This window comes from Mugil cephalus, chromosome 6 (genome assembly GCF_022458985.1).
Source record: "Mugil cephalus isolate CIBA_MC_2020 chromosome 6, CIBA_Mcephalus_1.1, whole genome shotgun sequence".
NCBI lineage: Eukaryota > Metazoa > Chordata > Actinopteri > Mugiliformes > Mugilidae > Mugil > Mugil cephalus.
The window spans coordinates 16,283,182-16,298,050 of record NC_061775.1 but is presented as its reverse complement, the minus strand read 5'-3'; the positions used below and the strand labels follow the sequence as shown (position 1 = coordinate 16,298,050).

The following is a 14,869-nucleotide window of genomic DNA, read 5'->3' as shown; positions in this document are numbered from 1 at the left end:
ACATCTTTCATGAATCCATCTCCTCCGCCCATCCCCACGCGACACCACAATTAACAGCCACAATAGAGCCGTCCAACTACCGGCACCCCGAACGGTGTTTTTATTGACAGGCGGGATCAACCCCGTCATAATCCTAACTGATCGCGCTGACCTCTTAAATTCAACCCCATCGACCGACGGGGACGAGGAGCCCGCAGCCTGCAAACATAAACAACGTGCTGCGGCTGGAACCGGCTGCAGCCGAGCCTGCTTTTATCTGTGGCGTTCACGTTTGCCTGAAAAAAAAATGACAGATGGTGATAAACACCTTCGATAGAGAAACTGAGAATGACGCACACGCAGTTTGCATAGCTGCTGAATAAAACCACAGGCCTGAATGTGCCGGCACATCAACAAGCAGCAGTGATTCACATCAAAGATAAATGTCCTGTGGCCACAAATTCGTCAAAGTCGACAATACGTGTAGGAGCCGATTTAAGTTTTCAGCCGTTTATAGATATTTTCTCTGTGGAGGAACTGAATCTGGTTAATTGTCTATGAAATTTAATTCTAACCCTGACAAGGAGGTGTAAAATATGTTTTGCTATAAACAAGTGCAGTGTTAAGTTCTCTCCTGCTTCCACACACTATAACTTAAAAGCTTAAAAATGCCTCTAGAAATTCAAAGATGTGCCAGAAATTCAATGATCTTTGCGGAGAGGGTCTGTTTATGGGTTGAGAGGTCGTAAGTGAGGCCTCGGCCTTTGGGGCTCTGCCAACGGACCGTTATGCTCGACTTCTGTTGGACATAATTGGATATAGAGTATCCCCTGCTGACACGGGAAAAAAAAGGTGAAAACTAGTTGATGAACGCAAGACATTAAACCAGAATTACACGCGGCCCCATTCCCGCCTGCCACTGTCAAGTCAGCTGCCATGTCTCGGAGTTTTGGATGAGACTCAGAAATAGCAGCCGGCGTTCCCAGGGCCCTCTGGAGTCTAATGCGCGTATCTGTTGTGACCACCACTCCTAATGAGTAGCATCACGATGATGGATGCCCAAACTGGGCAAGGCCAATCCAAACAGACCGAGGAGGAGGGGGGAGGAGGAGTGGGGAGGAGGTCATAAAGTGACGTGTCGAAAAGACGGCTGCCAAACAACCGATACCGCACGCAGGATCGGCTACTTGGGAATGAGTTTTGTCAGTCTTACTCGGCGAACGAGCTTCTGTAAACCAGCCTTCCCCTAAAAAAAAACAAAAAACAACACGACTGAAAAAGGTCTGACCTAGATAATCATCTAATGTGTGTCTGCGTGAAGCTATTTATTCAGCGCCAGAGCAGATGCCGTGATAAGGTTTATGTCTGAAGGCAGAAAGATGGAGACAGAGATACAAGGGGCAGCTGAAGTTTCAGAGGAAGGTTTGTAATGGTGCTTATACACAAACACCGCGTAAAGGATATTTAATCTCGCCCCTTAAGACTACAATCGGCATTGTGCTGCGCCTCTTTCCCCCCTCGGTGCGGGGCAGCGCGCCGAGAGGAGCGCTGGAAACGTGGCGGCGAGAGCGATGGATGGGCGGGGCGACGCGTTTAATGGTTAACGACGGTGGCTTTAAAAAACATATCTGGCCCACCCAGCCTCACGGAAAGAGCAGATAGCCAGACCATGTGGTCGAGCCCCACTCCCGCCAATATGTGGACTGGTGGTAATCTGACCTGAAGCACAACTAATATTTTTAGAAGAACTGGCTTTTTTCACTGCACGCATGTTGGTAAGCTGGTCACATCAGCTAAATTAATAATCAAAGTTTCTAGTGGTCTATTATCAGCAGCTTGGCTTTTTTTTATCATAAAGACAGAAAAGGGAAGTATAGTGTTGTCACACTAAAGGGCAGAATGTGATTACCAATGGGTCAAAAGGACTAACAGAGGTCTTTACCATATGATACAATGCTAGACAATTGCGTTCCCCTTTGCAACATCTTTGACCTATTGACCAAACTGACTATTAAAGGCACATCTCAAAACATGCATATCTTCTTTTTTTCCCCCCCACCGCCTCCGAGTCCAGTTTTATGTCACACGGGGACAAAGAGCAACCTTGAAAATATGCGGCTAAGAACCTTTATCTGTTCGTGACCCATTTCTGAATCGATTCTTCCAAGAATGAAAGCTTTCAGCGCGCACTTCCTTTTTCAGAAGTGTCTGAAGGCAAAAGCGCAAAACGCGCCGCTTTTGTTCTAATGAATGCCTGCCGCTCGCTCCCTGCGTGAAAAGATGTCACTTATGGCTTTGTTTGTTGACAAGTCGCGCCATTCAGCGCACACCTACTTCTGTGCTCACACTGAGACACAAGGCTACAGTCAAGAGTTCAATGCGCGCACAGAATGAGGTGGACGGCGTGAAGCAGCGCTGGTGCATTTACGTTTGAAAGAAAAAAGGGAGAGAACAAAACAAGTCAAAAATAATACTGGAAAGGCCGACATGAAGTGGAAGAGTCTCCCCCTATGCAATCATTTCCTCATTCTATATGAAGCCATAAAGTTAAGAGGAAGCTTGAGATAGTAAACGCACAAGTAATTAAGCAAACTGCCAAAATTAAGCAAACTTTCTCAAAACTGCACAACGGCAAAAGAGAAAAGACGGGGAGGAAACAGCTAGCCTCAGCCTTTACACACTCTCTGTTTACATTCCTGCTCCAGCCCTCCTCTCCTCTTCCGTATTGAAAGGCTGCCAATTTCCAGAATCCCCTTGGCTGCAGAGTTTCTGACATCAGCCTCGCGCAGCACGCTAGCAGTTGGACACGTTTCAAATGCTCTGCAGTGATTCAGAGTCAAAATGAGCATTTACTACACACGCTCTGCTCTACTTGGCAGTGATTCAAAGCCCAACGCCAACTGGCTGCATTTCTGCAGTTCAGTCACACCTCCCCTCTCCCCTCATGTGCTATTCCTCCTACTCTGAACAGGAAGGCTTTCAGAAAGTCTTCCTGTCGAGCTGCTGGGTTTGGTCAAACGCAGAACGCGGCGCACCTTGGCTTCTCCGGGGCGCGAGATAACGCTCTGATTAGTTCGACCCCTGCAGACTAGAGCTGCGGCGAGCGTGCACGGTAGGTATCGGACTTTGCAGTTCCAGCCGGTGCAATTTCTAAAAGTCGAAAAGCTCGCCTGCTTTCGACTGAAGCGCTCTTAAATCCGCGTGACCGGGGTTGGATAACAACTCAATAGTGCGTAAAATATTGATCAAACCGGCAAAGACTGACATCAGTTATTCATTAACAGCAAAAAGAACAGCGGATCTGGTAATACAGTAAGCTATTAACACACAATCACACAACAATAATTGCCGTCGCACGGCCCCTTTCTATAGAAACCTATTAACAGGCCCTCCCAAAGAACATTTCGATATTAAAAGGTCCTTTAAAACGCGCGCACGTTTCGGATCTGTTCACACAAGGCTACGACGGAGACCAAAAGGCCTCGGCGCGGTGGAATATAAACCCAACGAGCACTTATCAGACAGCTGTATCAGCAGAAACCCGATGGGCAATCCCAATAAGTGTCGCTCCCAATTGGCTCACATTCGAGCCACGCTTCCTGTAGTCGCTAGCGGCCCCTCCCCCTGCTCCCGGTTGCACGTGTGTGTGTGTGCGAGCAATTTAATGTTTAATGCCAACTCCCCCCCCCCCTCCATTCGCCCTGATCATGGTGAGTGCCATGAATTTTTAAAGACGTTCCTACTTTACTGTCCATCTGGGCTCCATCTGCCCAGCTGCTGGTGTTTAAAGCAGACAGAGACACAGCGGAGGAGACTTCAAAGGCCCTGTGTGGCCTCTGGACGATCTCTGGCCCGAGGAGGATGTTGTTTATAAAAGGGGCAGGGCGGCCGGTCGTGGCTGTATCTACACTGCACCAGAGAAACTGGCGGCGCAATAATAAAACCGCACTGTAAACCTGCATCCATAAATATTTTGCGGGCGGAGAGGACTCCGCGTCTCGCTGACCGGACACGGTCACTGGCGGAGGCGGCAAGGTTGGGTGACGTTAAGGAGCCCGAAAAATGTGTTAATATAAACACAATTTGTCATTCCTTCCCCTCCCGCGTATTTGACAAAAGAGCCGACGAGCTAGCTGGTGTGGGTAACAAAGCTATGGTAAAAGGGCGGTATTAAATTACACGGACGCATTCTAGTGCAGTCGTGTTTTAAGATGAGATGAACAGATATATTGCTTCGTTTTGAGTGCTCCAAAACTAACCCGACCTTGCCGAAACAAAGCACGTCATGAAAAACCAGAGACTTTTTTTTTTTTTTTTTTTTTTGCGAACAAGCCAAAACTCAAACCACTATTCAGCGTTCAGATCTCTATCTGCACGATGCAACAAACACCAGCCGAACCGTGGCAGCATTTTACCGGTGGCTGATGGGAACAGATGCCTGCAAGCCTATTGGCTTTTGACTTAAACAGGAACGTCAACATTTCCTGGAAATAAAAATGCAAAGTGTGACACTGATATGGATATTTCAAGATGTGTGTGTGTGTGTGTGTGTGTGTGTGTGTGTGTGTGTGTGTGTGTGTGGCGGAGGAAGGGTTGCATATTGGTATCACTGAAATAACTCTGCCAGACACACAAATCACTTTCATTTACAAAATAATCCAGCGACTCTGGCTTAATTTGATATCTGCATGAAGCCCCCGTCCTTTCTTTAATTCTGCTGCGCCCTGCTAGGGTCTGATATGACACTGCTGGCAAAGCGCCTCGAATAGTTTGATTAATTCGCTTAAAACCACAGCGTAATCAGACATCCGACCAGCCAGCACCTCTTGGCTTGATTTAGTTTGACCTTTCAGCTGAAAGCAGAGAGAGAGGAGGAAGGTGGCTGGGTGATCTACCAGGAATGCAGGTTGGGCTTTGCGGATACACAGCCTGGGGCAAACCCTCAGCTAAAAGGGAATGCTTCTTCACCTCCATGGCACCGGGGACACAGACAGACCCGAGCCCATTTTATTTCATTCTTAGCTTCATACTGCACAAGCACCAGCCCTAATTCAATCCTGTCTTATTTGGTATTTTTATATATTGCTCATTTTGTTCATTTATTCACCCTCATCCCTGACACTAGTTTCGGGCTCGGGACCCGTTGCCGCGGGCCCTCGATGCCGCGCCGAGACGTCGCGCAACCGTGATCTAACGTAAACGTAAGAGAGAGAAAAGGGGCAGTTTTTCAGTTTGTAAAAGCTCTAACTGCGTCAGGCTGATAGAGGCACGCAGGGTTTCTGCTGAGGATCTGAGGTTCCTAGTGGCCACATTATCACCCTCCATCAGGCACATTCCAACAGCCTCCACCCACCTGCCCAAAATAAACCGTACAGTCTTAACCCCTTCCTCCCCGCCCAGTGCCCTCCAGCACGCTCAACCTGTGCACCATTAAACACCCGAACATGTGTAAGTATTAAGTAATCGGCTTTCATTTTATTCACTCAGCCTTTATTTCCTCCTGTGGTTGGAAATATAGAAGAAACACGTCATTAATGATAAAGGGCTCATATTAGTCCTATTATGACTGTAGAATATACCTTATTTGGAACAATTTTAAAAGGTGTTTCCTTATGAATGTAATACAGAAAAAAAACATTTATACTTTCTGTCTATTAGCGACCAACAATGAGAGACGCTTTTAGGTGTTGTGGCGAGACAATCTTGAAAATCCAGTCTGAGAATTTGAGCGTTTATAAAACACCAAAACACTGCTCAGATGTAACTATAGCCATCAAAACGCGTCATACAGCCTGTAATCACAGACTTTTCACGATAAATGCAGAGAGGAGATTTCCAGGCTCAGCATTTGTCTAGCGCAGCATCAATCGCTCGTTTTCCACTGTGATGACAAGAGCGATACTATGAAATGATACCCTTATATGCGTGTTTTTTTTCTTTTTGATATGGGCAGGAGTGAGGTTTCCTGGACCTCAATGACAGCTGCACCCCACTGACTTTTTTTGTCAACGCTTTTCTTGGCTGCGTCAGCTCTTAGCGCTTATTTGCCCGCAAGCAGCCGGAGGAAGCGTGACATTTCTCCGCTTAGGGCATCCACGGCCGTGCTGCGAACACTTAGGCGCGCTCCGCAATTAAAGACTTCGGCGTATAATTTCATGATTTCGCGATTCATAAATCCCCGATCAAAAACGGAGGACTGCACCAAAATTACAATGAAAACTGGGTGTGGATTCGGCTCCTTTCCACATGACAAGACCAAACCACGCATGTCGGGTTTGGAGGCAAGAAGAAGAGGCGCAATTAAAAAAAATACCACCCAGCATATGCAAATTAGGACAGAAGGCGCAGATTTTGATACGAGTGAGGTGAAAATTACCAGGGGTGAGAGTGTCCTTATTATAACGGGCTATAGCTGCAGTTTGTCTTGATTACTGAAATCATTCAGGGCCAGAATCTGTCCCAGGTGACTAATGTGGAAGATAAATTTATGGATCGTGGGCCACTGTATCCTGCACACACATGCTATGGTCTGTTCCTTGTATCGTGATTAAAACGTATTTTTTCCCCATACATACTCCACCTATATGTGAACTGGTTGAACTGTGTGAGTGTTTCTGTACTGCTCCTCCTAACGACGCAAATTCCCCCATTGTGGGACAAATAAAGGCGTATCTAACATGTCTTATATGTCTTATATGTCTTATATGTGTAGGCAACAACAGGTTGGGCCGCGTCTTAAGATACCGTCCGTCTTGATTACATAACTGTCAGCGGCTTTACATGCAAGCTTGTCTGATCCACTGCTGACTGACACGCCATGATGGAAACGGACTGTGCGTCCTACCTGACAGATGAAAACCGCCAAAACCGTAAGTATCAATTCAAGTAATTCACACAAAGCTTTACGCAGGGAGGGGTGGACTATTTAAAGAAGCAGAGTATAGGTTTTAGCAGAGTTATATTCCATATGCTCTGTAATTACAAGAAATAGGCCCTTAAATTACTGAATCTATAGTTAGGCTTGAATGAAGCACATGCAGGCTGGGTGCAATGCGGCAGAGATAATTTACAACCAACATGCTAAAGGCATCAATAAAAATGCCTAAAAGCTTCTTCGCGCAGATCCCAAACCAGTTTTCCGAAAGAGTTTGGTCATCGCTACGCAAATAAAACACAAGCCCCCGCTGACGCTGTTAAACTTGTTTATGGTTTGAATTATTGATACAGGCCACAAGCGTGTTTGCATTTCAATGCAAGCTTCCATTATGTAAAGGGCTGCTGCGTAAAATGGTGGCTCACCATAGGCCATACTTTAAAACAAAGGTTAGTTCCTACGCAACCCGTATGCACTTATGGACTCGAAAATACAACCCTATGTTACATGTTTACACTGGTAAAATAAAATCTATTTCTATGTCTTGAATCATTTACATTTTATAGTACGCAGGCTCTCAGTAAGATTTGCTTAAAATTTTTCTTTTTTGCCACAAATAGGCTTCCTCTGCTTATTTTAATAAGCATCTCCACCCAAAAAGGAAGATTTTCATGCGATACCGTACTCTGTCATTGCGTCACGCAAAAATAACAGAAATAATTACTCGACGACAAGGAATTTGGTTTAACGGCCTCAGATGTGAGCCGTGAGCTGATTTCACACCGTTCCCCACTCGCTTTTTATCGACAGCAGCCCTCCATCTAAATGTAGCTGTTGACAGTCTTAAATCTCTTCAAGTAAACAGCCCGTCTCATTCCACCGGGGCCTCCCTCATAATATCCAGGCCGCTAGCATGTTTACCGTAAACGGCAGCATGTTAAAAAGCTGTTAAAATGCACCCCAACCCACTCCTGCTCCGTCGAGCTTCTCCTCCTCTGCTCTACGTCCCATTTAAGACATAAAAACAACTTTTTTTTTCTCTTTTTAATCTTAGGCGACAATAGTCAGCAAATGTCAAATCTCACCAGGCACTACAGCTGCTTCGCCAGAAAAAACTCAAAACAAAACATTTTCTATACCCCTTTGATATATGGGCCCTGCCAGAACGTCAGGTGCCAAAGACAAACTGAAAAGCCTCAACTTGGGCTTTATCAACATTTGGCCGGTGTGCATTTCCCACCCTGGTCAGATTACATCATGTGCTGCAGAGAAAAGGACCACACGGTTTAGCTTTAAGGGGTGTGAAGGGCAGATGTGGCTAGCTGGTCGACAACCAGCGTTTTAGATTTATGCACTTCCTCTGTGCGCTACAACAGCTGACTCAAGGATATTTAAGGAATGTAGCTGACATGCTCCTCCACTGTTCTCCGCTACATGATTCGGTCTCTAATTCGACCAGCTGCAGCAATGACAGCGGCGGTTAACGCTTAAATTCCCATTAATCCTGAACAATGCGCGAGTTGAAGAGTGCGGCGGCGCACAAAGTGATCCTACCTGTCGGAACTGTTCCTCGTAGGTCCATTCTCCGTGGTCCTGTCCGCCCAGGTGGCTGTGCGGGGCGTGGGGAGGAAGGATGGCTACGCGGGGCTCCTGCTCGACGCTGGGACGGACCTTCAGCAGCTGGGAATGGGGGTGGAGCTGGCGGTGAGGGAGCAGGAGGATACCCTTACCGGGAGCCACGGCATCATGGCCCGTCGGCAGGCCTTCCTCTGCGAGGTCGTCTTCGAAGTCTTCCTCCATTTCGCCTTCGAAGTCCTCCTCGTCCCACTTTTGTTTGCTGCGTGTTAGAGACACAGTAACACCGTTTAAACCCTGCTGAATCGCAGAAGCCGCTGAAAAACCCAAAACACACACAACACTTACATCTGCTCCTCCTCATCCGACCCCATCATGTCCTTATATCGCTCCTCGGCTTCCTCGTTGTCGTCATCGTCGCCCTCCTCCTCGCCGCCGCTGCTGCGCTCCGACATGGGGCTGTCGGACACCCTCTGCAGCCCGGCGGCCGCGGCCCGCATGGCCGCCAGCGCCGCGATCTGGGCCTGCTCGGCCTCGGGGGCCGGGCTCCCCATCGGCTCGTCCCCTCCGACCGTTCTGACCTGAATCTGCTGTTGCGTGGCGGCCTGCTGCTGTAGCTGCTGCTCCATCAGCAGCTTGGCCCTCTGCTGCCTGTGCAGGTTCTCCATGACCGCCTGCAGCTTCATCTCAAGGGAAAGCGGCGCAGCGTTCAGCGGCCTTCCTTCCCCTCCCTCCCCCACCGAAGGAGCACCAGTCGGGGGGCTGGCCGGGGCACGGCGCTCGATCCCTGTTCCCGAGGAGGTGCGATCGCCAACCGCGCCTGCGATGAAGCGGCTAGCAGCTGGCTGAGGGTTCGGAGGATACGGTTGTGTGGAAACGCGGGAGGAAAAAGAGGAGGGGAGGGGGTGGGGGGGTCGCTAAGAGCTGCGAGACATACAGTCAGAGGTCAGCTGCAGTTCTGGAGACAGAGGCCTCTCTCTTGTCTCGATGGTTTTTTCCTGCAGTTAAGGGGAAACCAAGCGCTGGCGACGGAGTCGAGTCTCACAGCGTTGAGCGAGGCACAAGTGGTGGAAGTGCAAAAGCTTCGCCAGCCTACAAAGACCTGAGGGAGAGAAAGAAGAGAGTCAGACTACGATTTCCTCTTTGTAACATCAGCACAGTCAGTTAACAGCAAAGCTTTTTTGTGGTAACTGCAGAAAAAATGGAAAACAACCTTTGTTAAAGCATCAGCCAAATCGAGACAAATGTGCATTTATTGTTTAAATCTATTTAAATGTCTGAACTTTTAGGACTCTCCTCTGACTTGATACTGACACCAATCAAAAAACTTCTATTCTGGTTTTAGTTTGATTTTTGTTGTTAAAATAAATGAACAAATGTTATTTTAATAAATTAAGTTCAGCAAATTATTTAAGGAACGTTGTTAATTTTAGTTCGGTTTAGCGAAACTTCTTAAAAGTCGATGACCAAAAAGACAACTAGGACGACGACGACAGAGCCGCGCTTGTCAAGTCAAATCACGAGTTAAAGACAATGTGACCGAGGAGCAAATGCTGAATTTCACACGCCAGAAAAACGCAAAATTCAACCTGAAATCTCTGTGCAGCACAAATACTCAGTCACTCAGCGCTCAGCATTAAATGTGTGTTGTGCAACATCTGCGGGATTACTCACAGAGGCGGACCAGACAGACTGTTCACACAGGACAAAATGTTTTAACCTCAACAACAAGAGGAAGTGAAATCACAGGAAGAACCGTCACTTTCTTCACCTGGCTGGCTTCAAGTCAAGACCAACCCAAATGAGCAATGTCACACAACACGGGCTATAATCTCCCCGCTTTATTAAAACACATAATTAATATTTAGAGGTGTCAGTCTGACTCGAGTGGTTTCCCCCTGTTACAACGCCCTATAAAAGGCACAGCGGGGAGTTTTTCTGTCGAATGTGTAGGTGGCAACAGTTCTCCTACACACCTGCACTGACAAGCACCCAGGTATGCAAAGCAGTCCCGTCTATAAGCCCCGTCTTCCCCCTATTGTCAGCAGCGGCGATCCCACCTACTCTCGGTTTGCCCATAGAATTACGCTGTAAATGCTAAGAAGCCTCCGTCTGGGGACGCCGCGCTCAGATCAGTCAGGTACAGATAAGAGTCGCGCACAGAGTCAAGTGCACGTGGGGAAATAAAATTCGAGCGCAGCTGCCGGACACGACGAGGTTCTAGTCATGACAAGAGGCAGCGTTGACTGTGTGCCAGAGCTCATTCTTCTGTGCTGACTAATATGTGAAGAAACAGACCTCTGTGAGCACCACCTGGCCCGGTTGTGTACTTTCAGAAAGTTTTGCATTGTACTCGTGAAGGTTCTCAGTAGTCCAGGTCGTGGTATATTTTAGATATTCACCGGGTGCACCTCTATTTTAGGCTGATATTTGCTCCTATTACAGCTCACTGCAGCCGTGAAACGTATTTAATGAGCTATCTTTTGACTCAGCAGCTCTTCGGGGTAATAGTCGGCCACGTTCATCGCAATGAAAATGTGACCATCGCAGCAATCGTCCTCCACAATGTACCTCATCATTACCAAGTACTTATTATTGTTCCTGGGCTTGTTTTTGCCTGCATGTGACTCACTGGAATTATACATAAAAATAGAGGTTTTGCAGATATAGCAGTATAATTACGCACGTTCGGAGGAGGATGAGAAGGATAAGCGCCGCATTAATTTCAGGTCCAAGGTCTCTCGTGCCGCCGGCAGCTCGAATGCTGGCGAAGTTATGCTTCCATTCACAGGAAAATCGTCTATTTTCCATATCTTATGTTTACATAGTCGTGAATACATAATGAGATAAGAGACAACACCCACAAACATCCTGGTTATCAGTGCCACTCTGTAAGCAGACGTCTCATCGTCGAGAGATGTGTGTTCAAGTCAGCCGGTAACTGAATACGAGGATCCGAATGAAAAGGTTTGTGCGACGTTCATGACTCACTTGGGATATTGTCTTAGGGTTACACAATATCAGGACACTCTGAAGCGCGTAAGGACATGCGTGTGTCACAGGCGTCAGATTTATCAGTGCTTCTACCTTTTTTGGTAGGCAATGTTAAAAAATTAAGTCGAAGATTTGCACCACATTTGTTTCACGGCGCTCGCTTTACATGGAGGCCTGACTCGTTCTCAACACTCCAGCTGAGATACAGTTGAAACCCTGCAACACATCACTGAACTAGGTAAATGTCACAAATGTAGTTTGCCAGCACACAGTTCTGCCCCGACCGAAACTCTAAAAGCCTCCGAGCCGCCTGAAGAAATGCAACACATGTACAATTATTACATCAGCCCAAGAGTATCAAGCAACAACCAATAGAGAAACACAGGAGAAAAAAAAAGATATTTCAGTCACCCTATACCATGGCTGCATATGTTACAGAAATGTTGCGCAAGGAAACGAGAGCTGTGAAACCCGTGTGTTTCTTCAGAGGCTGAAGGAAGTGACAACTGACGGAGCAGATGCAGCGAGGCAGCGAGGCAGCCGGCACACATTCAATATTGATTCATTACATTCTTAAAGAGCAATAAAAGGCGCGGATGAACACCTGCACCAGTGCAAGCAGGATTAAGGCATCTTACCGAACTGGATCTGGTTTGACTGAAACAACTCTCTGTTCCAACTGCTGCCGCAGAGCAAAGCTCAAGTAGCAAGTGGGCTTTTACAGGAAAGGCAGGAAAGAAGCGCTGGGCCATCCAGTCATTTTGCATTATGTGACATAGGCAAATTCACGTAAGGCCAGCCTAAACACACGCTGTGAGGAGGCCATATCATTCACGGCACCTAACATGTCAAGCCCAATTTCTAGTGTTTGCGCAACAAACCGCCTCTAACACCATCTCTCCCTCCGTGTGTCATGTATGTAGCTTTAAAGACAGAAGTGATTACAACAAACCTGTTGTGTTGACTCTTCCTGTGCAGAGGGAAGCAGAAGTGGGCTCTTTGTTTCATGGCACTGATGATCACAAGCATCATGATTTCCTACATGCTAGATGGTGCAAATTACATTGCGCCACTAATCATGTTCTCCCCACTTCCTCAAATGAGAAAGCACGCTTATAAAATGGTTTTATATGACAGTGATAAAGGTCCCGTAATGACAAGAATATATTGTGGCACCGGCCGTACGGTATCCACACAAGAAAGTTATTTGTTTTCTATACGTTTGACAGCCTGAGTGCAGCCCGTCAGCTAATACACTCTTACATGCTCCGTAAATAGGCATTAACGCAAGCATTCCATATCTGCGCTGCGAAACATTTACCCTTTCCTCTCTGGTATGCGCGTAGCAGGAACGGGAGAAGCGAATGTGTGTTGCGTGCTGTAAGTTAATGCGCATTCCCGATACTTAAAGACCCAGTGAAACCATAGCGGGCCTCGCATTTGCTGCCACTTGTTTGAACGTTTCCCGCAAAAAAACAGAAGAGAAGTGCCGCTGGTGGAGGAGACACTCATTTGACGCTACGTTAGCGAACGCCCCTGAGTGCAGGATGAGTCACGGACAGGTTCACGTTATTTTCCTGGAAATTAAAAAGGTAATTCTACCATGGCAAGTCATATCACGTAACACAATTCAACGGCGACTTAGATTTCAGGGGGGCTTTAAATAAAGTTTTTTTTTTAAGCCATCTCTCAACCTGTCTCTGTACAACGTTACCACTTTATTCTTTGACTAGAAAAAAAATCACCAGGGGTTCCTTGAACACCAGTTCTCAACAGTGGTCAGGGAGACCAACTTGAAGTCGTAAAACGGAGCGCCGTTTAACTCCAGGGTCTTCGCAGTGTTTGAGAGAGCTTTTTGTGTGCAACTGCAAAATGACCGGAGTGTTCCTTTAGCATAGCACACATTAATAAACAGAGATAAGGGACAGAGATAATATATAGACCAGAGCTCGCTGTGAAACAATCGGTCTCAGAGGCTATGGCTGAATCCCCTTAAAGAAAAAAAAACCCTGCTGTGCTGAAGCCAGATTGGGAAATCACCGCTATACATTGAGTAATTTCTTTACATTTACAAATTCTGCTTTGTGCAAAAAAAAAACTGTTGCGTAATCAACAGGAGAAACGGGCTTCGTGTGTAACTGGGGTTTTTTTTTCACCTGTCAAAATGATTTACAGCAAACAAATCGTAGTTGTGCGCAATCACTGGGGAACATCCAGCATATCTAAATATCTCTAGTAAAGGGCTGCTTCTACTTGAGGGAATACAGACAGGACTCGACAATAATCGACAATTTCCTCCGCAGTTTTATTGTTACCTTTATGAAGGCGTTACGTCACGCCAGTTAAATCTGGAAAGGCATCTTTTCCCCCTTTCCAAAGGACAAATGTAAGGCCTGCTGTGATGGCCAACATATGGTGATTTTCTCTTAATGGAAACCATCTGTCCCTGTGGCTGTGAAGACAACTCGTCATGCAAAACAGTAACGTAGCAAAGCACCGTCTTTAATTGAAAGAATCCCCTATCTGACTCACTCCCTGTCACTACGGTTTGCATTTGAAGACTTTTAATCTTGTAGTAGCAGAGTCGCAAGATGAGTTAAACTGGGAGAATCAGTTCCTGTTTGCCTGTAGTTGAAAGCAGCTACGTTCATTCAGTAAATCATCCCTGAACTTTATAACAGTTTAGAGGTGCTAGTATTTAACGCGTCATAATCAGTCACATGTCTTGGGATATTCCGAATTGGGTCTTATTCTGGATGTCGCATGTTCTAACTGTGACATATAGCGTTATGTCTGGGCCAATATTAGTCAGGTTTCAGGTTTGAAATAGAAATGTATATATCTATATCTATATATATATATAAAGGTCTTGACTGTTGACTGGGGTAGAAATGCGTGCTCAGAAGTCAGGACCCCATAAGTTCCCGCTCAGAAATCGAAATGGGACAAGAGAACATGGCGTTGATGATAAGTGGAAAAACCTTTGGCGATACCTTTGTGGTGGAGATGACGAGCAACTGGGGCTGTGGTTGATAGACATATGGCGTCAGCTTAGGCACTTGTTCCCCTGAGTCATCCCTGTTCATTTGCCGTAGGAAAACACCATCCACAACCTGGTTGCTATCACCAAATTCACAGTGGGGGTCAGAACTATACAAGAGGGTTAAATGGATCCTCCAGCAGCAGCCAACCACATGTGGACAGGGTTCGAGGTGTTTGGATACGCTCAAATATGACTGTTGCGCTGTGCGAATGGCTTGTCCTTTTGCAATAAAAGCAAAGAACATAATGATTGCCATTACACAACGTAACATGAAGGCAATCGCTCAAACCGCTCCGCGCACTATAAGACCCTGAGGGCTCATTTAACACCTTAATTGGCTAAAGGGAGACGACACGCTGGGATAGGTGACAGGATGCCTTGTGGGGCGGGCGGGGTGGTGGAAG

The 14,869-nt window shown here is 46.7% G+C and overlaps 1 protein-coding gene across 3 annotated transcripts in view; it reads right to left on the bottom strand.

Annotated features, from left to right (window-relative positions):
* Positions 1-14,869, bottom strand: part of arid3a (AT rich interactive domain 3A (BRIGHT-like)) — a 40,477-nt gene that overhangs the window by 17,032 nt on the left and 8,576 nt on the right. For 2 of the 3 annotated variants that reach the window (XM_047586772.1, XM_047586775.1), the window contains exons 2-3: positions 8,777-9,530; positions 8,408-8,690 (exon numbers count right to left, since the gene is read on the bottom strand). In XM_047586772.1, the coding sequence (XP_047442728.1) occupies positions 8,408-8,690; positions 8,777-9,114 (621 nt within the window). In that variant the 5' untranslated portion in view covers positions 9,115-9,530. Of the gene's footprint in view, positions 1-8,407; positions 8,691-8,776; positions 9,531-10,017; positions 10,042-14,869 lie in introns of those variants that run through there. The other variant, XM_047586773.1, reaches the window with a different exon arrangement.